This window comes from Amphibalanus amphitrite, unplaced genomic scaffold, assembly GCF_019059575.1.
Source record: "Amphibalanus amphitrite isolate SeventyFive unplaced genomic scaffold, NRLGWU_Aamphi_draft 000133F_arrow, whole genome shotgun sequence".
NCBI classification, from domain to species: domain Eukaryota; kingdom Metazoa; phylum Arthropoda; class Thecostraca; order Balanomorpha; family Balanidae; genus Amphibalanus; species Amphibalanus amphitrite.
In genome coordinates this window covers 613,218-639,259 of record NW_024881628.1, presented here as the reverse complement: position 1 = coordinate 639,259, position 26,042 = coordinate 613,218, and the positions used below count along the sequence as shown (strand labels likewise).

At 46.8% G+C, this 26,042-nt stretch overlaps 2 protein-coding genes across 3 annotated transcripts; both read right to left on the bottom strand.

The window, feature by feature from the left end:
- Positions 1-2,485: 2,485 nt before the first annotated feature.
- Positions 2,486-12,708, bottom strand: LOC122382096 (40S ribosomal protein S23). 2 transcript variants are annotated; one of them, XM_043367025.1, is made up of 4 exons: positions 12,663-12,708; positions 3,945-4,104; positions 3,299-3,483; positions 2,486-2,591 (listed from the first exon to the last, which is right to left on the bottom strand). In XM_043367025.1, exons 1-4 carry the CDS (start codon positions 12,664-12,666, stop codon positions 2,509-2,511), a joined length of 432 nt encoding a protein of 143 aa, XP_043222960.1. In that variant the 5' UTR covers positions 12,667-12,708; the 3' UTR covers positions 2,486-2,508. The 2 variants fall into 2 exon arrangements, with proteins under 2 accessions (XP_043222960.1, XP_043222959.1); XM_043367024.1 differs by lacking the exon at positions 12,663-12,708 and adding an exon at positions 9,382-9,486.
- Positions 12,709-23,361: 10,653 nt separating this feature from the next.
- LOC122382109 (cuticle protein 7-like) lies at positions 23,362-23,991 on the bottom strand. Its single transcript, XM_043367056.1, has one exon. It carries the CDS (start codon positions 23,989-23,991, stop codon positions 23,362-23,364), a length of 630 nt encoding a protein of 209 aa, XP_043222991.1.
- Positions 23,992-26,042: the final 2,051 nt, after the last annotated feature.

The following is a 26,042-nucleotide window of genomic DNA, read 5'->3' as shown; positions in this document are numbered from 1 at the left end:
AGATTTTTCCTACATGCCGCATACCTGCTAGGTTAGTTTCGACAGGTTTTGGTGACACCTTTATACAATTGTTTTGTCCATATTTTCCTAACAGTGATTGCGCTACTGCCTTAAAGGAAATTTATAGAAGAAAATGCATCAAAATACCTTACTTCAAAAAGAATCACGTCTGAAAATATCAACTCAGAATGGCACAATTATTGGATATCCAAGGAACATAATACTTGAATGATTTGCCACGACATAAGAACAAGAAGAAGGTATAATATTTCTAGTGATTAAACGTGAATTTTCTCAGTGCTCTTGCAAGAATCTTTGCTTCATTTATGTAATCGTACTTTGTTGATATGCCCTATGGCTAAACGCTCGTTAAATACATTATATTTTCCATATTTTACATGTATGTTTCGAGGAAAGGACTACAACTGCCAAATAAAAACGCATTAACTTAGGCCCAAGGTATCAGTGGGCATATCAAACGAAGATAAGACAACAGGCGATAACGGATTTCGATTAATAGGCGCATATCTTACCATAATTTCGGCTTTGTAACCAATACAGAATATTTCAAAACCCTTGATAAGCAGAGCAGATATTTACCAAAAAATGTTAGTTTGCTAATTTTACGCGGCAAATATCATGCAATAATGATGTCAATTATACATTCCCTGTCAATTATACCTCTGGACTAATGCGATAAACTGTAGTTTAGAGGTCATTGCCCTGGGCAGTAAACTCGGGCAGTAATATATAATACTGAACGAGGCCGGTGTAAATAAATTTTCAAGACCGAGGTCCTTACTGGATTTTTGAACGAGGCCGAAGGCCGAGTTCAAAAATCAGTAAGGACTGAGGTCTTGAAAATTTATCACCGGCCGAGTTTGGTATGTATTTTACTGTATGCCAACGATAAATTTATGTTCTGGACCGAAGCTCTTAGCCGACTTAGGAACGAGACCATCCCAAAATGTTGGCTTAAGTGCAAACTGGTAATGCATTTTTGACCGTGGTCAATTTGCTTACACCAGTTATTACCACACCCCTCCGGCTAATGTATTTGAATAGGCGAGGCATACAGTAAACTTTTGTTTCCTGCCCGGCCTATCAAATAACATGGCATTTTGACACCGACAGTTTCTTGGTCATAGTTTTACTGCCCGGCTCGTGCTGTGCTTAAGACATACCCCGGCATGTAGGAAAAAGCTTCAGAGCCTTTTCAGTGAATTTAAGATATCTGGAAATAACGTGGAATATTCAACCCTCCCGGCCGATGGCGTCTAAGCCACAGACCAGGCTTTTTTTCGCAAACGATTCATACGAATTAAATGTTTTGTCACACGCCAATGACATTTCGAGGTCAGGTCAGGTCACTGACCTATAAGGTCACTTATGAACCAGGGAATCTCACGCACCATGACGAAACTCTCCCGAATCCTCACATTCGTAGTATTTCGGATTTTCGTAAGGGTCACCTAAGATCGGATCGGCCACGGACCTCAGCAGTTGATGGGCTAATTCAAGCATGAAAACTTAGCGCGTGAAATGGTAAGACACACGAATTCGTGATTCATTCACACATGAATTTGTTAGTGATGCGCTTTTTTGCAAGGTCCGATTCCGATGCTTAGGTTTTGCATTTTAAGCCTTACTGACGTCACATGCGAAAAAAAATGCTCCCGTCAATTTCGTCAATAATTTTCGTGAATAAGTCCCCATCACGTTAAGAAAACGAGTCAGTGAAGGCACTACTGAACTCGGGATGAGCTGCAGATAGAATGATTTACATGACCTCCTCGACCCGCTAGTCGCTACCGGACCTGATCGGCATAGACCTGGCCTTGACCTAAAGGTAACACCTCGTCGATCCTTCCAGACAAAAATAAATCATTCAACGCGTCGGCCAGATGAAGAGTTTATGGCAAATCCCTAGAGTACCTACGGCTTTCATTCCGCCTCCGACAGTGCCGTCCCCCCGACACCAGCGACACCTATTCCGGCCAGACCGCCAGCTCCCGTCGCGCTACAAAATCCCTTCAGTCGTGGCCGAGATTTCATCTGTACCCGTTCGTAACTATCGTCTCGTGGGTGGATCAACGTCGCTTTCGGTGCACTGTGACAAGTCAACGCCCGGAGCTCTCTCCCAGTGTCCCCTCAGTTCACCAAGATACTACAGCATAACTGATGATGCGATGACAATCTGCCAAATGCCCTCTACATTAGTCAACGACATGTCTACGAATGTGTGGCAGCGCTGCCTTAGTTGTGTTACCGACTGGCGACTACCCCCAGCAGCTAACGAGTGCTTGCGAGCCCCCCAACTGGGATCATAAGCAATCCGCCCCTGTACTACCGTTCCACTTTGTCACACCAACCATCCCCCAATCTTGGAGATCTCGGGCTCGCAAATGTAAATCAGTCAGCACCCACCCCAGACCAGCCCAGACTCCGTTTTCCCGTCGACTGAAATCACCACAGAAAACAAGTGTCGACGACCTCACATGTATTGGTTTACGACCTGGGACGCTCCTTCTTCTCCTTGTACAGGGCGAGCAGGGACACGTTGGCAACCTTCACGATCTTGAAACGCACACCTGAGGAAGGAATACAGCCCGTCAGAACATACAGTACAGAGCATAAGCAGAAAAAAGGCAAAACGAGGTTCAATGTCAAAATTTTCTGAACAAAACAAGTTGTGCCAAATGGTAAATTCGAAGGAACTGGTTCAAGGACCAGCTTTCGCTTCGCATTTCTTCGTCAAGCAAAGCTTCGTCTGCATATTTGTTAGTCGTCCTAGCCTAACGCAACCTAACTTGAGCTTTGCATCGCATTTCTTCGTCAGTCTTAACAAACACAACGTAACCTAACCTGCCCAACCTAACCGAAGATGAAGAAATACGATGCGAAGCAACGTGCTTACTAGGATTTGTGCAGCGAAGAAATGCATGACGAATGACTTCGAACACTAGGGAGCACGCACCGGCGCTTTTGTTCATTTCAAAATCAGAACCTTTATATGATGCAACAATTGTAAAAAAAAACATGGATTAGCCTGACGGACTAAACCGAAACAACGTGTGAAAAATGCATGGCAGGTGGCGCTATATGTATATAGACCAGGTGTCATCGGCCTGACCAGGGAGAGGTCGTTCATACTCTACTATCAGCACCACGGACAAAGGAGCTTCGTTCAACCGAAACAATATCCGGATTCCAGACCACGACTCCAACCATCAGAGCGTCGGGGTCACCACTCGAGCCGTAACAGCCGGACCATCCTAACGTCTTCGTTGCCACTCACCGGGGATATCTCCGACGGCGTGGCCTTTCCGACCGAAGCCGGCCACCAGCACCTCGTCGTTCTCCTCCACGTAGTTGAGGCAGCCGTCACGCGGCACGAACGCCGTGATCTTCTTGCCGTTCTTGATCAGCTGCACACGCACGCACTTGCGGATGGCCGAGTTCGGCTGCTTAGCCTCCACACCGCTGCGGAGGAGGGGAAATCATCATTGGGAGAATGTGAGACGAGATAACGCTGATGACAAATCAGACGATATTCAAAAGCAAACATTTTAGATCAGTCATCTCATGCTGTTTAGGTTGAGATTACACATGATAAATTTTTCACATTCAGAAATATTATGCTCGACAGAAGCTAGCACGAGGTTGTGGCAGTCAATGGAGCCTACAGCTGTTGTAGAATGAATGCTGACCATTCAAATGGCTACACATGGTTCACAATTAAGATGAATCGAAAACGTTGTTATCTATAACAGACCAAACTTCCCTATTGTTTCAGCATTCAGAGCCCAATCCACAGTTGGTAGCCAGATGGGGACAAGCCCAGGGGGCAGGCAGTACCACGAATCAACATCAGATCCTCCCAGCCCTAAACTGCTGTTCAGCCATGTCACTGCATCACTAGAACAGATCAAATGTCAACTTACACTTTCTCGAGGACGATTCCCTTGGCGTGAGAGGCGCCTCCGAAGGGGTTGGCCTTCCAGCGCGTTCCCAGGTTGGCCTTCTTGTAGTCATTGTCGGCCCACCGGTTCTCACGGCGGTTCTTGACGTGCTTGCGAGCAGTGCGCAGACCACGGGGCTTACCTGAACAGTACAAAGTCACAATGTCACAAATGGCAGCCTACCTAAATTCTGACAAAAATGAAACTTTTCGTCATAAATTTCACTCTTCTCAAGATTGTCAGTTTTTTCACACAAAAACACGACTTTATGAGTTGGAAACACTTCGGGAAAACATTGAACTTCTTGAGCACTGGAGAAGTTGATCTGTGATGTCTGAGGGAACCAAACACTTCATCTGCACAACAATGATCAAAGAGTAGTATTTTACGCTGCAGAGCATCTAATTTTTGTAGATGCTCATGAAAATGGGCTCACAGTAGGATCATAAGGGTCATCATAAGGGTCATGCATCAGATCATGAACTGCGAACATATAGCCAAGTAAATGTAACATTATCAATGACGCCTTTAGAAGTGAACTGACATTTTGGCTGGACACAAACACATTTTCCATCAGGGAGTCGGCAAACATAAGAATGAAATAAACTTGAGGTTTGCCATAAAATTTTGGCATTTTTGCCAGTAAATATAGCACTGGCAGATGATCCCCGCAAAACCTGAAACCAACCAAATTTGTATTTTCTTTTTAAATGAAACAAAACTTTTAATAGAAGTTTGTTTTCAACTGCACAGGAGTCAATATGGAATGAAAGGCTGAGAAATTTTAGAAAACAATAAAATTTCCTGGGGTAAGCCCCCACAGCGTCAAAGGCCATCCTTCTGGATCCGCTAGTGAGTTCATGGCCTGCTTTTGTGTGGCACAGGTGTTCCCACCCCCAGCCCATTGGCATAACTTTCATTTTTTCAATATTCAATGCTCTAGTGAAAAGCATGGTCTTGAAAATAGCCTACTCATGTTCTGGTAGTGAAATGATTGCAAAATGAGGCCAAAAGGTATTATTGATATACCTATTTCTACTTGGGTTGTCTTCCTAGACGAAGCATGCCAAAATACATCATTTTGGCCTCATGTTATGATCAGTTCACCAGAGATGAACACAAGGTCATTTTTCAACACCAAAATATTGATCATAGTGCTCAAACAAGCCATAGCTCAAGCTCACCTCCAGCAGCTCTAGTGAAAATACTAATTTGGTCATTTTTCACAAGCCATTCTCTTCCTTATGAATTCTACTAAGTGCTAAAATGCTTTTGTAAAATATGTAGGTACCAAACCCCCACCATTAAAGGGACCCTCCCACCTTCAGAAAAGTTAATGAATTGACATGAAAGTGATGTTGCTGGGTTCACAAAGATTGAAAACGAAAATCTAACAAATTTCATCGAAAAATATTCATCAGTTTTCAAGACATTAGACTTTTACTTTTGATTACTTTTTGGGATCTCCGCTGTTCCTAGCGACTTTATTTGAAAGTGCGGCATTTGGTGCGCGCAAGGCAGCATATACCACCGCGTGCTACCCGCGTGCTACCAAATGTTTTAGTAAAAGATTTAAAAAGTTACATCTCCGCTGACGTCACAAATTCTAAGGGGGCATCCCAATGCATTAGCCCCTGAGAATCCGAAAACTGCAAGTTTGAAATTCCATATCTCCGAATTAAAGCATTTTTCAGTGTTGTGAGTGCCCAAACCGATATTTTCAGGCCATGGCCACCAATTTGGCTATCTCAACTCAAAACTAATGTTAAGGTGGGATGGTCACTTTAAGCCTATGGGATGATCTGATGTTGCATCATGTTCTCGAAACATTCAAGATGTTTTGTTTCCCTATAGCAGTTGGGGAACTACGAGGCGAATGTCAAAAAATTGATTGGTCAATAAATGGACTTTTGATGACCATATATGGGCATAAATGCAGCCCCCGCTACTAAGGGTGAAAAACGGTATAACAAACCGGTACTTGCGGTATCGCGTCCACTTATTGGAGAGAAAAGGCTTCCATTTTTCACTAGGAATTAGCGTGATTTGATTAAATTCGGCTAACTGACTCGAAAATGGCGATAGGAAAACGGCTTTTCTGCAGGTTCTGGGCGTCACAATCAGCTGGCCATTCAATAAATGGATTGGTTTTATGAAAGAAAATTGTTAAAAGATTTAATTTAATTACAATAAACAAAGATATTTAATTTTAAAATAATAGCTTAACCACAATCAGAAAAACCATAAACAAAATAATAAAAATAATGACATTTTTAAAACACGGTACTGCTTACATTTTTTGGCGCGTCTGTTTCAATCCGCCATATTTGCCAATCACGGTTTGACCTTGCGTTGTAACTCTGCGATTTAGAGCCACCAGTTAATTATGCACCGGGTGAGTGTAGGCCTTGTCTGGTTAAAAAACATTCTGATGCCTTATTTTTTTCATTTGAATGCTAAAATTCATTGAAATGATGAAGTTGTCTGATTTTATGACCATATATGGTCATTGCCCCGCCCACTCCAGCCGCTGATTGGCTAATCCAATTTTTGTTTGGCTCCTCGTAGTTTCCCCACTTACCTGGTTCACTTACCTGGTTGGTTCCCTTCACCAAGTATACAGTCACAGGAAGGAGTGGCAAGGAAAAGAAAGGAACCCATATCGAAAGACACGCCAATTCCGTTTAAGACCAGCCATGTTTGAGTATTGCAGTGTGAGCCATGAACTGGAAATGTGTGTCGCCATTTAACCTATCGTAATACATGATCGAGTATCGAGTGTTATAGTCAAGGTTATAGTTCGTTTTTTTTTTTCAAAAGGACGCTGGCTCCAAGTATGTTTTTCGAACAAGCACGTGTTTTAGCGAGCAAAACGGGCAAAAACTGAACCTGAGAAACTCGAACGTCAACTTATTTTAACATGTGAATTATTCCCGATAAATTCCATGCCTGCGTTTTGGAACTAGACATGAGAACAGTGGTGACGTCATGCTGTGGAATTTGCATTGCAATGCAATGCATAACTATCATGGAAAGAATCGCTTACTCGATTCGGGCCTCGGTAAGAGCAAAAAACGAAGTTTTCCCCCAAAAAAATTGGCAATGAATGCTTTCGTACGGACATTGGGTGCCAGCTGCTACCAGTGACGTCATCATATTATGCTCATTTTTGAAGTCACAATTTCCTGTATTTACCGAGCACAATTTGAAATCGATCATTTTTTCGGCAAGAAATTCTTAGCCAGACGCTGAAGTTGCCAAAACTCACGTGAGAGCTTCGACAATGAACTTTGAGCCAGCGTCCTTTTGAAAAAACGAACTATAGTACCTTTTGTTCTCGCTAATATCCTAATTTCACACTAATTGCGTTTCACATGTCACATTAGCACCAAATATTTTACAAACGTATATGAAATATACACAGGGCAAGAAGGCTAGACATAATCAAATAGCAGGTCCGGTATCACATCATCTCAGTTGGGGAAACTACGAGGCGAACGTCAAAAAATGAATTGACCAATGAATGGCTTGGGATGCGTGGGGCGGGGCGGAGCCATGCCCATATAAGGTCATGCAATCAATAAATTGACCTGATTTCGTGCATCCTAGTTTGAAAATGGTAAAAAAACGGCATATGGAAGTATTATAACCACATACAGCCCATACTTACTCTGTAGAGAAATCACCAGCGGTCCTAATCCAATTAGTCACGATGCCGAACGAATCTAGTGGAGGCGGCCGTGATAGAGAAAGCAGCGGTGTTGAAAAAACGTGCGTTTGTAAATGAAACATGAACATTAAATTTTAATTATATTACTTTATCGTTATAACCCTAAATATGTCAGAAATTTTCAATAAATACTAAGCTGTCGATTTGTCAAGTTTTTTATTTTGAAAGTTAAATATTTACGGCAAGGCAGACGGCCATTTCGGTAGGCGTCGTGTCCCTCTGGATTGTTCTTCCGTTCCAGAAAGGTGTGTGTCCCCGGTTTTTATCTCGTGCCGATGCCACATATGTGAGGATTTGCAATTTTTTGAGTGGAATTTGCATAGGAAGACCTGTTTGATATTTTTCTGTCTCTTTTCTAGTGTAAGGTTGTCTAGAAGAGAAGAAATAGGCGGCGTGAAAATGATGGTGGTTTTGAGACAATTACGGTGCGTGACGCTAGCGTCGTATATTTTTGCTTTTATTATATTTTTGGAGGTCAGGTATTGCGTTAATATGGCAGTTTAAATTTTTTAAAGAAGTGTCAATGCTGTTAGGAGCAATTTCTTTTCGGTAGGTCCTATACCCAATGTTAAAGGATGAGAAATGTGAGCCACCAGTACATTAGGGGGTGACCACTGTGACACTTGACGGTAAGCAGCTGCCCTTTTTTGTAACATTTTAAAATTTATTCAATCTAAATGACATCTATTGCTGGGATTGGCTTTTCCTTGCCTTATATCGGTACTTTGAGCAGATGTCACCCTTGCTGCAATATTGATATGTGCGTCTCACGTGTGCCTCAGTCATCTTTTCACAGTTAAATATATAACAAAACATAATCTAACCTGACCTCAACTGTGTCAGCCTGTCTGCCTGTCTGTCTGAACTGAACTGTCTGAACTGTGAGCCTGTCTGAACCTGTCTCAGCTGAAGCCACGGAACTGCTATTCCAGTTCAAAACCCCATGTTAAAAGTAAACTTTTTCCTGTAACAGATTTCATATGTTTCATTGCAGGCCAGCCGTCAGTCACCTGTGGCGGAAGGCAGCGAGGTGTGGCGACCGTCTGGACTCCGGAGGAAGTGGAGGACAGTGTTGAAACAGTGTAGTCCTCAAACGAGTGTTGTGGGTTGATAGGTTTGGTACGGCATCATCAACTTATTTGTTACTGATGATGGTTCCTCATACAAGCAGTTCGCGTAGAATTAAGGAATCAGACATGTCATGGGTTCGAACGAAGGGGGAATTTTACGATACATATTTTTCCTTTGAATTGCGTCATCGCCGCTCGAGTACATAAGTTGCTTCATATGCGGTGACCGTTTAGGCGTATGGCCTGTCAACTTTCTGCTGCGATGATATGCAACAATATCCGTGTGCGATAATCATGCTATGAGGAGCAATATATCTGTTGGAAGCTCGGACGTCATGCTGGTGGGCATATGTTGGTCAATGTTATATATGGCCACATGTTGGCCAATGCTACAAATGGCCCCGATCAGATAACTGGGTGCTCAATTGTTATTAATGAGTAGTGGCGCATGCAGTGGGCATAGGTGGATAATTGTGCCCGAACTGTGGGTGCTTGGGCGTAGCAAATCCGCCGCCGCCCTAGCGGTGACCTTGACCTCCGCCGTCTGTTTCGGCTCCAGAGCCAAACCGGCGTAGAATTGGGAGAGCTCGAGCACCCACAGTTCAGCACCATTCTTCACCTATGTTGATGTGCGGTGGGAGATGAACACTGCCCGGCGGACCGGCTGTGTTCATTTCCAACAGGCGTCTTGGATCACCATGACGAATGGTATGCCGAGGCGACGCCAGTCTGGGTATGAAATACAAAAGAAAACAAAAACGAATCAGTGGTGAGACTGCTACAGGGCAGTAAAAAGGTAGGCACGCGTCTGGCTGCGATTTACTTGTTGTTGTTAACTTGTTGCCCCACGATAACTAACTGATCTGGTGGCTTCACCATCGCCGGACCTAATGGTTTTCCACATGCGCCCCGGCCTTGGACCCCGGAGGGTTGGACTCAGTACGCCAGTACGCCCCCCCCCCCTCTCGCCGTCTCGATCCTGACGCCGTCTCGATCTCGATAGAGCCTCTTGAAAGAAAACGAGCTCTTCTGGCACTGAGAGCATTGCGAAGTTGTAGCATTTTAGGTGCACAGGCTTACTCTAACGACACACAGGTCAGTGACCTGACCTGACCTAAAAATGCGGTTGGTGTCGAAAGATCGGGCTAGAATCAGTAGCGGCGGAACACCTTCAATTAAGGGGGGGGGGGGGCACTGCCGACTTTTGGTCCCATTCTTTCCATGCAACACCCAATAGGGCTAATATTAAGATGCCAAAATCAAAGGGGGCCCCGGTGCCCTACCCGTTCCGCCGCCTATGGCTAGAATTAACGGTGAAGTATGCCAACTTTCAGCTCTGTCCCCGGCATTTTAATTTGATACCAGGGTGAGCTAGGAATCGACGTGTATTCAATTGATTGGGAAAATAAAAGCATTCATAAATTGTCATTTTCAATACCGCCTCTTCGTCGTTTGGACAATACCTAGTATCATAATTCCATAGTTATGTCCGTTATGTCCATCCACGAGGCCGGGTGCTGCCGGCCGATGCTGCCGGCTGTGCAATTGCGTATATAGGACCTGAGCCCGCATTCGTGCGAACCGAAAGTGCACACAAGGGCAGAAGACCATTGTCATGTCATGTGGCTTCTGCTGTTCGCACTCCCACCGCATCCATATTTTGATCAGCCAGCTGTTTGCCAATCAATTTATGGAATGGCCAGCTGATTGCCGGTCAAAAAATGAATTGGCGCTGGTGCCTAGAACCTGCAGAAAAGACATCTTTTGATCGCCATTTTCGAGTGAATTCCCTGAATTCCGTTAAGTATTCACTCACAGTCTTCGTTCCCAATGGAAAATGGAACCTAGTTCTCTCCGATGGGTGGACGTGATGCCGCAAGTATTGTCTACTTTCCCGTTAATTACCCGTAATAGCGATGGCTGCATTTATGCCCATATATGGTCATAAGAAATCCATTTATTGACCAATCCATTTTTGGACGTTCGCCTCGTAGTTTCCCCAACTGATCTAACCCTCGCTTAAAAGCAGATACATCAGGGGCATCAACAACATGTTCTGGTAGGCGATTCCATGCATTGACACATCTCTTTGAGAATGATCTTTTCCTCACATCTGTGTTCACATGCGTCACACCAATCTTGTACATGTGTCCCCTGGTGACACGGGTGAAGGGCTGAGGGAACATGATCTCCGGGGGGACGCAGCTTTTCCTGTGGAAAATTTTCCAATACTGTATGAGATCTGCTCGCATAAGCCGTCCCTTGACCGAGTACAGACCTAACTCCCTCAGCCTGTCACTATATGCGAGATGTTCGAGCATGCTTATTTGCTTGGTCCAGTACCTTTGGAATCGTTCGAGCCTCCGATCATCCTCGATATAACCAGTGTGCCAAACGCACGAGGCATATTCAAGCACAGGTCTCATGTGCGTTTTAAGAAAGAACAACATGAATTCCCGAGACTGACAGACAGTAGATTTGAGGAAACTGTGCCCGAGACCAGCGACCTTGCGGGTGACAGATGATATGTGGTCGTGGAACTTCAGTGAGTCATCAACGATGACCCCGAGATCGGTATGGGACTTGGGAGTAGGTAACTCTTTACCATCTAAGACGTAACGGGGCGAGGCATGTTGTCTCCTAGAAAACCGGAGCACCACGCATTTGTTAGGATTCAGGCGAAGACCCCAAGACTTGGAAGTGCTGGACAGAGTGTTTATATCAGTCTGAATCTGTCTTTCTAGCTCGTGTAAACCAGAGAAGTCTCTGTGTGTTTTACCGCAACCATATATCTTTAAATCATCAGCAAAAATTTTGTATTTGCAACTGAAGCCGGAGGCGACAAAGTTGATATAGACAAGAAACAACAAAGGCCCCAACACCGAGCCCTGTGGGACTACGCTGGTAACAGAATTAGGGCTACTGAGTTTGTTGTTTACACTGACTCTCATCGTTCTGTTGGAAAGAAAGGAGGATATCCAACTCAACACCTCTCCTGCTATGCCCAAGTAACTGAGTTTCTTAATCAGAACTGCGTGAGGTACTACATCGAATGCTTTACTGTAGTCAAACAACACCATGTCCACAGCCCTCCCCTCATCAACTCCCTCTGACACCTCCTCATAAGCCAACAAGAGCTGTTCTGCCATAGAGTGACCAGGACGGAATCCAAACTGGTGGGACGACAGCAATGACGATGAATCGAGATAATCATAGATTACATCGCAAAGTACACGTTCGAGTCTTTTACATGTAACGGATGTTAGGGACACGGGACGGTAGTTAAGTGGATCAAGTCGTAACCCCTTCTTAAAGATTGGAATAACCACTGAGTGCTTCCATGCCTCTGGCAACTGGCCCTCCCTCAATGAACGAAAGTATATAGCATGAATTGGCTTAGCCAAAGCCCCGGCACAATTCTTGAGAACAAGAGGATGTAATCCATCGGGACCCATAGCTGAGTTGCCATCCGTGGCTGCGAGCAAAGTCATTACATCTCCCACAGTCAGTTGGATATCCTGCAAGTGATCATCATGTCTCTGGTGAGGTGCTTGGTTGACTGGCTCCCCCACTGACTGGAACCCAACTGATAGGTTCCCAACTGACATGTGATCATCCATGAAATTACACTTAAGCCCTCAGCCTTATTGCGTTTAGTGTGAAATCCGCTTATCCAGATTCCAGACGCTCAGTGAAAAGAAAATAGGGGCCTAAAAGCCGTAAACAGCGCGACTGAAATCGGTATAAACAAGAGATGCGACGCTATTGCTGTCCTGTCTCAACCAGTAACTCATTTTATATACTCATAACATGCTTCCAGACCTTTCGACCGACCATATTTCCACCACTCAAACCGTATAATAGTAAAAACTCATTAAAAATCATTAAAATATCACTCACCCATATTTGCAGCGGATGGTGCCGGAATCCGAAAGATCCGCCGGCGCTGCCAAAAATATCAATATAAAGACTTGATTTTCATCATCATCAGGATGCTTATATTGATTCGATAAAAAGCGTTGTCTTTTTCTTTAAAAAAATGGAAACACAAAAATAAGTTCCATAAACCTTTTATCAGGATTGCATTGAAAGTAATAATTCGCCAAAACAATTCTTACCAGACCAAAACCGCCTAGCAAGGACCAAAGTCGCCTAGCTTGAAGCCCAAATGGGGGCCAAAGTTATGACGGTGTAATGAAAAACACTGTTCATTACGCTAATCACGTCCCGTTACGTCGTATCCTTCCTCAAGATACTAAAATCCTTCTACATGCCGCAACCCTGTTCCGGGCTGGAGCTGGATAGGCAGCTTTATCCCATGCGCCATGCGGGCCGGGCTGCTCCCTTGGAGCGCGTACGGCAGCTCCCGACTCTGAGGGAGCCACCCGTATAGCCGGCCGCCGGGTGCAGGCCCAGGGAGTTCTTAGGGGGGGGGGGGTTCGTGGCCTGTCCTAACGGACGGGCTCAGGCTCAGCCCCGTAGACTCCTTAGGGTGCCTGCCCAGACCAATGTCTTCCCCTAATTCCTATAATCCTTTCGGCCCTGAAATGGTCCCATTGTACCGAAAGGGCCTAACCCAACAAAACAAATTACGCTAAGGTTATATTAACTGCAAGCAGGGGCGCAACCAAGGGGGGGGGGCACACTGGGCTTTAGCCAGGGTTGTGCTCGACGCAAAAAAATTTGCCGACTCGACTCATCATTCAACTTCAGAAAGCCAGCCCTGACTCAACTCTGACTCAAACAAGGAGCTGATTTTTTCCCTTGACTCGACTCATGACTCAAGCGGCTCAATGAAAATATGAGTCGACTCAAACTTGATTCAAATTTTTTGTTGAGTCAAGTAAGTTGACTCAAAATTGACTCAGATGAAAAAGTTGTTGAGCGGGGGGCGGGTGAAAAAAAAATCCGGCAGCAGGGCCAGGGCCAAGTTGTTAAGCGGGAGGGGGATGAAAAGTAATATTATATATACATATATAGATTGTTTCTAGAACGTTGAGTCAGCTGACTCATGTTCCTAAATGTTTGACTCAACTCAATGTCAAAAGTTATTTTACTGACTCAACTCTGACTCAACTCAACACCGCAATATTTTTGTCCGACTCAACTCTGACTCAACTCAACAGCTCAACATTTTATCCGACTCGACTCAAATCTGACTCAGTTGAGTCAGAGTTGAGTCAAATTTCTGACTCGACTCATGAGTCAAGCACAACCCTGGCTTTAGCCCCTCCCAAATCTAGCAGGCGCCCTCATTCAGGGTGCCGAAGGCGCCCTGGATGCAGGGGCGGCGGATTCGGGGGGGGGGGCAGGGGGGGCAGCTGCCCCCCCCCCCTGGCAAACTCGTGGGGGGCAAAAGTATCTTTTTGCCCCCCCCCCCCATAATTTGTGACAAAGCTTAGACAAGAAACCGTATACCTACCTGATTATTCTGTTCGATCATCTGAAGATGTAACCAGATGCCCATATACTTTATCATACGTTGCCTTTCTTAAATGGCAAGCGTTCACGTTCAGTTGAAGTTTTCCTCTCTTCAACCTAGTTTTGGAGGCATTATAAGCGTCAACGTGACGCAGTGGCAACCCAGGCCTTCAGTGACCGCTTACAGGGGCGACGGATACGGGGTGGCAGAGGAGGCATCGTTCCCTAAGAAACTTTTGGAGGAGGGGCAAACGTATATTCTTGCCCCTCCATAATTTGTGCCCTAAACATGAGGAAAATTTCCATAACCTGATACTGCAGCTATGCGCTCCTACAGTTTGTCCAACGGTGCCTTTTGAATACGTGTAAATGCTAACCATTTCCGCTTTATATCTTTTTTTTTTTGTCTTTTCAGATTCGATTTATAGATGTGTGCAAGAGACGCAACGCAACTCATACCTTCAGTGGTCGTTTGCCTCTATTTTGTACCTACATAAATGCCAAATCGCAAGCGAGCGGAGACGGAAGGGCTAGCCATTCGCTTGCGGGTAGTTAGGACTGATGAGCGCTCATAATAAGCCACTCCCCTGATTTTTTTCGAGCGCAACAGTTTCCAGCGCATAAAATGGTAAACGCCGAGGTCATAAGTACACATTGTCGACATTGACCAATGCACGGTATGGTATGACACCCAAAGGCCAGTCATCAGAGATATGCTTTGGGCATTCGGAGGCTTGTGTGGGGCCAGTGTAAAAACTGGATGTTCACAGTTCAGTATCCGCTTTATTTCAGTTTTCACTATTAAAAAAGTAAAAATTAATGTTGGAAACTTTTGAGGGTTAGGGCACTGATCATTAGTGGGCCCCCCTCTGTCTAAAGGCTGACTATAGAATAAAGAGCATCAAACACGAACAGTAGCGGCGGAACACCTTCAATTAAGGGAGGGGGGGGGGGCACTGCCGACTTTTGGTCCCATTCTTTCCATGCAACGCCCATAGGGCTAACGTTAAAACGCCAAAATCAAAGGGGGGCACGGTGCCCCGGTGCCCTCCCCGTTCCGCCGCCTATGAACACGAAAGCAAAATCTGAGGCATTTTGGAAAAATGAGTATGCCCCGCAGCGTCCGATAACTACCACCTTCCAGTTGGTCAAGCTAACGGGGCCCAAGTCTATATATGGCACTTATTGATAGCACTAACCTTGTCTCACTTTTTGTTGAAGTCTGTTCCGAATGGTTTCGGCCACAGACTGGCTGCACTGAGGTCGTTTGGTATGTGCAACTGTAATTAAAGCCACCTGAGGCACCCTGACACCAGGCTGAAGCTGGGTTGGAAATGCTTCGTCTTTGCAGATATCACTGGCCGCTGATTCTCGAGTGCCTGAACCGGTATATGGCGTGACAAAATTTGGTGTGATAATTTGGACCTTACCGCAGTCAGCGCACCCTAAAGCCCTAATAAAGAAACGCCCTACCCAGAGCTTCTGGATTCTCGTTCCAGTCCACCGTTCCTTCACCCCATCCCACCGCCACGCTCCCTCACCTCAGCCCTCCGTTCCCAGCTTGACGAGCGTTTGGGCCTTAGTTAAGCCTTGCTGTAGGCTAACTGTATAAACCCATCGAGACAGCCCGTCTCGGTGAGCTTAGTTGGCGATTTGGGGAGGGTTTCTGGCGGATCGCTGTCCCAATAGGTTTAGATGAGACCGACTGTCTCTGAATGTTTGAGCGGTTTCCTCCCGCTGTGAGCTAGGAAGGTTAAACGGAAATCGAACGTAAAATGAACAGAGGAAATGGTAACGAGTTACCTCATTGAAGAATAGCGCTCGCCTACTTCAAAAGGTTTGGAACCGTTCTTCAACATCTAATATGCGATCGGGTTAACTTATAGCACAACTTTTCCCATTGGAGCTTTTTTTCTAATCATGCAGCAATACGAAAAGCGTTACATCGTCCACTGGCGGATCCAGGGGGCGGGCATTTAAAGCAAATATTTACTCTCCCTCCCCTGGCTCCTGCATCGCCCGAAATAGACAAAACGTACCTTATGTTTCCTAATAATAACACTTTTATCAGGATTTTTTGTGTGCTTTATACTGTTCAGCAGTAGATCCGTAAGGAATCGAAATCCGAGGAGTTTTTGGATTTTGGACACTTTTTTGGGGGTATGTCCCCTCGACTGGGATCTTGCCCCCCCCCCCACGCCAAAATCGAATCCGCCGCCACTGCCTGGATGGCGCCTTCTTCGATCCCCTTTTTAATGTCCAGCACTCTAGGCGCCCTCGACGGTAAGCCATTGCGGTACACCATGCGGCACTGACGCCCAGGTTTACAATTTTATATCCCTTTGTGGTTGAAGATGCACCCACAATCCTGAACTGCCGGATATCCGCCCCCAGTCTCCTGAACATCTAGCGCCCTCCTCATCTTCAGCGCCCTTCTGTCTGTTCAGCGCCCCTCTGATCTGTCGGCGCCCTTCTCGCCATTCAGCGCTCTTATGGTCTATCGGTGCCCTTTTCACATTCGGCGCCCTCCGGGCTGACCAGTCGGCGCCCTAATGGTCCTTACCACACACACAGCATCCTCCTGATCTGTCTGCGCCCTCCACACTTGTCGGCGCCCTCCTGACCTGTCAGCGCCCTCCTTATCGTATTATAGCGCCCTCATCACCGTACAGCGCCCTCCTGACCTGTCGCCGGCCTCCTCACTGTATAGCGGCCTCCTAACCATACAACGCCCTCCCGACCGGCGCCCTCTCCGTTTAGCACCCTCCTGACAAGTCGGTGCCCTTTTCACCGTAGAGGGCCCTCCTGAGCTGTAGGCAGCCTCCTGACCGTACATCGCCTTCCTCACCTGTCCGCGCCCTCCTCTTTAACCCGCGAGTTGCTGGGGGGGGGGGGCGTTAAACGCCCCCACTTTTTTCGCCGGGCCACAGCATAAAAACGGCACGCCGCAGGCGCGCCAAATTTTGGGTACCTGTAGGGAATTGATTGAAGTTTATTGTGACAATGTTTCAAAAAAATCGGTCGGAAAATTTTTGAGATATCGTGGTTTTAGTGACGTCATGATTTCTGAGTTTTCGACCAAAAACGGCATATGTTCAAAAAATCATATAAAATCACAGAATAGACATACAGACATGCCGTAAACGCCATTAAACTGCTAATACCATGAACAACCAAATGGCTATCTTCGATTATTGATTATCGTTCCGCATTTTCCAAAATCTTGAACTGAATCTTGGCACTTTCTCGTGACTGCTTCACGACCATAATACATGCATTTCTTAAATTGAGCTTTTTTAGGCAAACACGTACACATATGATAAAATGAATGTCACCATCGTGTTCTACGCCCCAAATTACCCTTAAAACATGTGTCACAGGCTGCGAATATCAGTCTTTATTTTCGGGGATATGTGCCTGCCCGGTTGACCTGACCTTGACCCTGACCTATGCTTGACTGACCCCTGCATAGAGTTGACACTCTTGTAGGCCTTATATGGTGGATTGTGCACCGTTTTGACAGAGTTTATGACGAGAGGCGCCCATTGCGAAGTCCTGAAGTCCATGCTACTGAAAGCCCGATTTCAGGTGTTTGACCTGACCTTGACCTGACCTGTGACCTCAAAATTCACTTTTAAAGTACTCATCTGAAGCGTCTCGTCGCGTTCTTTCGTTTGCCGCCTCGTGCGTTTCGCTGCGCCTATTGGTTCTCGAGTTATCGGCTGGGAGCGTTTAACGCCCCCCCCCCCCTCCCCCAGCAAACGGTGGGTGGCGAAATACCCCAGCAACTGCCGGGTTAAGCAGTGCCCTCCTGACTTGTCAGCGCCCTCTTCATTCGTATAGTGCCCTCCTCATCGTATAGTATCATCCTCACTATACGGCGCCCTCCTGACCTGCCGGCGCTCTCCCCACCATACAGCGCCCTGCTGACTTGGCGCCCTCCTCGCGTAGCGCCCTCCAGATCTGTCGCAGCCCTAGTCATCACCGTGCAGTGCCCTCCTCACCTGTCAGCGCCCTCCTCGCCTGTCGGCGAAATCTTCGCGTTCAGCGCCCTCCTGACCAGTCGGCGCCTTTCGCAATGTATAGCGCCCTCATCACCATACAGCGTTCTCCTGACCTGCTGGCGCTCTCCTCACATCGTCCTCCTGACCTGTCAGCGCCCTTTTCACCGTAAAGCGCCATCCTGACCTGCGCCCTCCTCACATTGCAGTGCCCTCCCTACTCACCGATTATCGTTCTTCTTACCATACACTCCGGACCTGTCAGCGCCCTCTTCACGTTACCTATGTTGTTTACTGACCGTGGTAAGTTCTGATCATTGTGCGATGCGTTTAGATGTGTATTATGGTTTTCCATGATCCGTCATATTTTGTGAATTGCCCGTAGAAGCTTGAGCTTGAGAGAAGGTGAGTGTGAGAGCAAACCAAGTTCAGTTTAAACTCATTTTGTTTAAAGTCTTGTTCAAAATTTTGCTTCGCGTAATAACAAATATAACCTTGCACGTAAAACATGCAGTTTTTACAACTATTTACAATTAGAAAAGCGTTAGGGAACGAACCAATGTGATTTCGGCGCCAACTAGAAATAGAACAATTTCCGGAAAATGAAGGCATTAGGTACAACGTTTCCAGCTCCTTAATTTGAAGCTCACTGCATCTAGTTCGGCAAACATCCATCGATCACGTCAGTGCCATTGGCCCGACCGGCAAACTATTCACTCATCTTATTCACTTTCATTCAACTCATTCACTTACCACTATCGCCCTTTTTGGGTCGGCCGTAAGCCAGACGACGCTTGACACCAGAATTTGAGACCTGAATTTGAGCCGAAGGACGAAGGAACTGAGCCATGGGGTCGAAAAATACACCAGTAATGCAGACATTCGCAGCCCGTTTGTGTTTGCCTGCAAGACTGCCGCGACTCGCTTCCGTTTGAAATACGTAGAATGTAAAAGCAGTTTTCATCTGTAATACCTAGAATAAACCGTAGTTTGAGTGGAATAAGGTCGCGTGACCAATGACCATGTATAAGGGAAAAACGAGTGTACATTTTGTCGTCCTTGCTCGGCAATGACAGCGTCCTCCTGAGCCGAAATTGGCGCCCTCCTGACCCGAAACTGGCGCCCTCCTGACCCGAAACTGGCGCCCTCCTGAGCCGAAATTGGCGCCCCCACCAATTCTAGCCCCCCCCCCCCGAATTTTTTTCCTTGCTGCGCCCCTGACTGTAAGTACCTACAGTAGCGGCGGAACACCCTCAATTAAGGGGGGGGGGGGGGCTGCCGACTTTTGGTCCCATTCTTTCCATGCAACGCCCATAGGGCTAATGTTAAAATGCCAAAAGCAAAGGGGGTGCGGTGTCCCGGTGCCCTCCCCGTTCCGCCGCCTATGAGAGTACCTATAAGTACCCTCGAGTTGATCAATTTTACATCTAACCTGAAAATTTCATGACCCTGACCCAAATGACCTTTGACTTGACTTGTAACCTATTTCTCGAGACCATGTTTGGCCGGAATCGTGATACGACGCATATGTCAGCTCACATTATCCACGCGTTTCCAATTTTTTTTTGTGATTGTAAACGTTCTCATCATATGAAATGATGTTGGCTCCATGCATTATGGTGGGTGTCAAGGTCACGTGAAGGTCAGGTCAAGGTCACTGACCTTTGATCAGGTGCGTAATTTTCCTAAAATGATTGTGGGTGCCCAGCTGTAGGGGCGCCAGGCCGCTTTGGGGCGCAATGGATATTCTTTATGTGGAAGCCTAAACTAACACCGAATTTGATAACATTGCTAGCCAAAGGGCGCTTCAAGTGACATGGCTGGCTAAGCAAATACACGTTTAAAAGTGTAAAGTGACCGGAAGGGCGTCAAAAAAAAGGTAGAGGGGCGCCATCCAGTTAACCCGGCACCGCCTGGGCTTTTTCCGTACCCACGACAGCCTGGGGGGGGGGTCGGATTCGACCCCCCCCCCTATTATCTCGAGAACCAATGGTCGTATCGAGCCCCGCGAGGCGGCGTTCGAAAGGTCTCTACGAGACCTTCCCAAAGCACTCTTAAGATTTTAAGATTGAGGTCAACGTTCGGGTCAAGGTCAGGTCAAAGGTCAAATTCTTGGGTTTTGCATGATTAGGCTTACGGACAGCGGAATCGATAGCTGCTGCTCGAAACTCACCAAAAATGACCTCCAAGACCTAGTGAAGGTACCATGTGCGTATAGGGGTCATACTAAGTACGGGTCAAGGTCAGGTCAGGTCACGAAAGGTCACGGTTTTTACTTTCTGCTACATGGGCGTGCGACACATGTTTTATGGCTTATTTTTCACGCCGAATCCGATGGTAATGGTTATATGTAACCCCAAGTCACTGTGCTGGTGATAAGTGTGCATTGAAAGCATAAAAAATCGTTTATACCATACATAACTAAACGAGGGCCAAGAAAAGTCAATTTTTCAACTTTTTATTTTTGGTTATCAGGAGTATGAAAAATAACCACTTGCTATTCTCTGGCAGTAAACGCTACCATATTCTAGTTTGAACTAACTTTTTGCTAGTCCCGACCACATATAGTAGGTTTTCTAGTAGTTATACTAGAAATTCCTACCAAAGTTCGTCCTACCCTTCACTCAATATACCCTGTGACGACGCTCCAGGCAGCCAGAGTGTACGGCGTCCCCCGCAGTTCGCTGCAGCGCAGAGTTTGTCTTTTACTGACGTTTTACTGGTACGTCTATTCCTTTTTATTTTTGACATAAAAATACACCTTTCTAGACGAGCTTTGTCCCAGGAAACTAGTGGTGCCATTTGTTTTTACATGCGATGTTCAGCAGTGCCTCTAATTCACGAAACTGCTTATGACGTCACCATGCCCTATGCATGTTGGAGCTATTTTTTACAATTTAGGGGTCAAAAATCAAGATAGAAAGTTGAAATTTGGGACATCTTATGTTCTAATAGAGCTCTATAACATGTTTTCCGTTTTTTTGGAAATTCCCAAAATTTTGGATTTTATTAGCTGTTTTCCAAAAACTATAGTTTTTTGAATTTTTAGGGGTGAACAACGTATTATATGGAAAATCCGAGATAGCCATTTTAAAGAACTCGTTGAGCTGCGTCTATTCATGTCCTTAATTTGCAATTTGCTTTAAACCTTAATTTTTGGCGATTTTTAAAAACATTTACCACTTTTTGACTGAAAACGCCATGTAGTTACATCACTAAAATCGATATAGGTATCTCAAACATTTTTGGAAAAAGTTTCTTAAAAATTACACAGGAGACGTCAAATTGATGGGGGAGAAGGTATGTTAAGTTTCAAGTTGAAGCGTAGGCGGTTCATGAGTTATTCAAGAAAAACGGAGGGGGGTCGGATCCGACCCCCCCCCCCCAGGCGGTCGCGAGTTAATTAACACCGAACAGTCCGTAGTGCTAAGTTTTTGGGTCCGAAGGGAAGGGACGCCAGAAGGTTACGAGGGCACCGTGATTCCCAGTAGGGCGCCAGGTGATTAAAACTGCTATATGATCCAGGGGCGCAGAGAGATCAGAAGGGCGCCGTACATTCAGTAATGCTAAGTTGGTGGGGACGTAGGGGCGCCAGACGGTTACGAGGGCGCTGTGAGACCATGAAAAGGGCGCCATCCTCCCAGAAGGGCGCCGAGTGATTGAAAACGCCATGTGGTCCAGGGGCGCTGAGAGGCCAGGAGGGCGCCTAACAGTCCAGGGATGCACGGTGGACAGAGGTATAAGGGCGCGAGACGGTCAGGAGGGCGCCGTTAGACCATGAGAATGGCGCAGTGCTGTCAAAAGGGCGCCATTCTCCCAGAAGGGCGCTGAGCGATAAAACGCTATGTTATCCAGAAACGCGAGACGGTCAGGAGGACGCCGTTAGAGCATGCGAAGGGCGCCGTGCTCTCGAAAGGACGCTTGCAGCCTTGTAAAAGACTTGTGGGTGCATTTTCATCATTGTGGGGGCATATTTCAGGATTGTGGGTGCATCTGCCCCCACAAAGAGATATAAAATTACACCCCTGCCTTTGATGACCTTGGTTCACCTTTTCGAGTTTTACATGTTTCTATAGGTAGTTTTTGGAGATAATTTCGATTTTAGCGATTAGCATCCATGTAATTGACCTACCTGACAATGCATGAAGATATCAATATGTGATCAAACCTAGCATGAAATTCGTGATCAGCACCCCGAAAAAACAACAGCTTCACTTTACGAAGTTCTAGCAGGTCCCGATTTTCCCGACTTTTGGGTCATTAACAGCTCTAAGCTCGATCAGGGGCCGAACGGCACTGGGTCTAACCGACCCCTGCACCCCCCCCCCCCCCCCCACACACACACACGTTAGAGGCGCTGGAAAAAGCCGCACACAGGCGAGGGTTAAAATTCACTTGTTATAAATTCACTTGTTATAGCAGAGTTCTTGAACCCTCATGATCTTAGAGGTCTGAGCTAATGCAGTGGACAGGAAGTGCCATATACGTACATACCTAAGCCTGTAAGTCATTTCAGTTACATATACGCCAATGCTTATTGATCAAGGCGTTAGATACATCTCCGTTCTTAATTAAGACTTTAGACTTATGAGGCAGCCGCCAACCGGCAGAAGCAGGAGTCAAATAAGGGAGCTTGATCGGATGCAGGGCACCCGGCACGGTCAACTTTAGGTCTTAAAGGTATAAGCGCCCGGTCTGGTAACTGCTTGGAGGTAAATAAAACTACTATAAAGAAACTCAGTGCCCGATTCGCAATGGGTCGCTTTTGGTAGGGACCGTTCCCAAGGGGACTAGTTGAATGGACCTTGGGAGGGTTCCGGTGGCCGATTGGCGGTCAGGACACGGCTCGGTCTCTCAGGGTCCGGGTCGGTAGCGGTTAGATTAGACGGGACCGTTATGCTCCAGTCATGACTGACTAGTAAAGTAGTAAGGTGATGGACTCCGCTAAACTTACGAATCCAGTCTGAGTGCATCTTTACTGTCATTGTTTTTCATGTCCACGTTTTATTTGTGCGAACATTTCAAATGATCATCTCAAAATCTTCTAAAAAATTGCACAATGGATAATCATCTCCAACACACTGTTTATTGAAAGCACTCACCGGGACAAAACAAAACTCATCACAGCACCCCTCGACCACCGCCGGGCCCTTCCCCTCAGCACCCCACACTATCCTCTACTTCGCCGGCGGCGCCGCCTGAGCGAATGTGACCTCGGGCGCCTTGTTGGTCTTGTAGATGGGCGGCGCGTTATATGTCGGAGCCTTGTAGGTCACCGGCGCCTTGGCCACTGGCTTGTATCCTACAGGCGGACCCGACTTGTAGCCGGCGTTGATTGGCACGTTGTACTCGCTCGGCTCCGGGTAGCGCGCCTCGCCCTCGTAGGACACCTCGGCGTTGAAGCCGCCGAAGTCATCCACTGTGTACTTGACGGTCTGGATGCGGCCGTCGGGCAGAGCCACCTTGTAGAAGCCGGTGGTCTGCTTGCCGTCGCTGTTCTCGTTGGCCGAATACTGGGCGCCGGAGTCGTAGTTGTTGACGGCGTAGTCGAACGCGTAGGGCGACGGCTGGTAGTGGTACTCGGGCTGAATACCACCCACACCCACCGGAGTCTTGAAGCCACCCGGGGAGACCCGGTAACCAGAGCGAGGGTCGGCCGGGGCGGCGGCGCGGCCGGCGCCGGCCGGCAGCCGCACCGGTGCCGCCTGGTAGGTTCGGCCGGTGGCGGGAGGAGCGCCGGCTGACGCCGAGGCAGTCTGGTCGGCGGCGGCCACCGCCAGCAGACACACAGCGACCAGGGCCCTCATGACTGGAGGTGGGGTGCGGACTGCCGGGACGGTAGCGGTGCAGCGGCGAGTGATACCGGCCCGCTGACCGGGGCCGGTTTTATACCACCAGCGGGTCAGCTCGGGTTGGGTGCGGGACAGCCGGCCCGGTCACCAGCTGATCAACAGGGACTGGTTGTGACGGTGAAGTTTTGTTTAACGACTGTTGAAACTGAGCAGGAAGTGACCGTCATAATAGTTCATTGACCGACGCATATGTCTGCAGATCAAAGTTAATGTTTTGAATGCTGACGCTAATGAGCCAATGTTTGGTACGACTGATAGCTTCACGTGCTACACGGGTTCAAAAGTAGTTTTTTTTTAGCTAAAATGAATTCTAAATTATAAGCCAGTTACCGAAAAATGTCCAACGAAGTTGTGGCTTTTGAAGCGTCACTTAAAGGGACCCTCCCACCTTCAAAAAAGTTTATGAATTGGCATGAAAGTGATGTCACTCGGTTCAGAAAGAGCGAAAACGAATATCTACCAAATTTCACCGAAAAATATTCACCGGTTTTCAATATATTAGACTTTTACTTTTGTTTACTTTTTGGGATCTCCGCTGTTCCTAGCGACTTTATTTAAAAGTGCGGCATTTGTTGCGCGCAACGCAGCATATACCACCGCGTGCTACAAAACGTTTTAGTCAAACATTTAACGGACGTTCGAAAGCCTGATGACGTCATCAGATTCCCGTAATGGTTAAGAGATAGGGACCACGCTGGTCCCACCCTGCAAGTAAAGGGAAGAAATTTCTTGAACACCATAAAGCTGCGGCGGTTGCGACCAGGATAAATGGTGGTTTCTGAGCCTGGCCGCAAACTTGGCTATCTCAACTCAAAACTAATGTTAAGGTGGGAGGGTCCCTTTAATGCATTACGGGTCAACGACCTTGACCCGACCCTAACGTGACCTTGGTCTTATCATAATCGTAGGAGAAACGTCTTTTCACATGTTCGCACGTTTCTAATCACAAGAAAATGGAATGCACCACACATATCACGGGCAGTGGTCAAGCCAGCTTCAGCCCAAGTTAGCGATACCTGCTCGACTTGAAACCTGGTCATCACTGAGCCTATGTGGTATAGAATCCTGGCCGAAAAAAAAATGGGGGAACTCTCAACCATTTGGCCTGGAGAGGCTAAAAAGGTCCCGATTCTCAAATTTGCAGAAGAAACTGTGATCCACAGAATTGTGGAAAAGCGCTGAAAATAGCAGGAAACCACTCACCCCACCTCAAGCTATTCAGTTTTCGGTCAATTAGATATTTAAAAGGTCAGGCGATGGCCGAAGGTCATGTAGGGGTAATGTGAAAAACACAGGCCTATAAAATCAGAAAAGGCATTAGGTGGGGTCGAAAACACGTCATCCGATGGTCGCTAGATTTTTCCAGCAGACCGCTAATGAATATATGACCTCGGTTGACGACGACAGCGTGCAATGTCCGAAAAACGACGCTATTTAGTTCTAGCTCAACTGGAAGGGCCATGACCTTCCGTGCACTGGAAAAATCATTCTGTCAAAATCGGGACCCGTGATAGACATTTGTTAGCCTCTCAAGGAAGGACGGCTAGGAGCGCCACCGAATGCTTCCCGTAACGTTCTTTTCTGCAATAAGACCTCTTTCATGTGTAAATTTCAAGGCGGTCCATGCAGGTTTCCCCGAGTCTACGCGGGATGAATCTCGGTTGATTGCTGAATATAGACTATCTTGACTCTTGAAAATGCAAAAGCGTGACTGAAGAAAGCATCAACAGTAAGTAGCTGAGACAGGTAACGGGTGTTGAAGGATGCAAAACAATGCCGCATGTGTCCCCTTCTCGAAACACAACCGATGATGTCCCTTTTCGTTTCTCGAGCTCGGACCACACTGGGAGATAGGCTGTCAGATGTACTCCGCTGTGCGGCGGCACAGTCTACCTAGCGCGTGAGCAGCGGTGGACGACGGCCGCCCGACAAACTGGTAGGCAGGCGGCACTCGGCTGAGAAATCGTATCTGCTCAGTAGCGGCGGAACACCTTCAATTAAGGAGG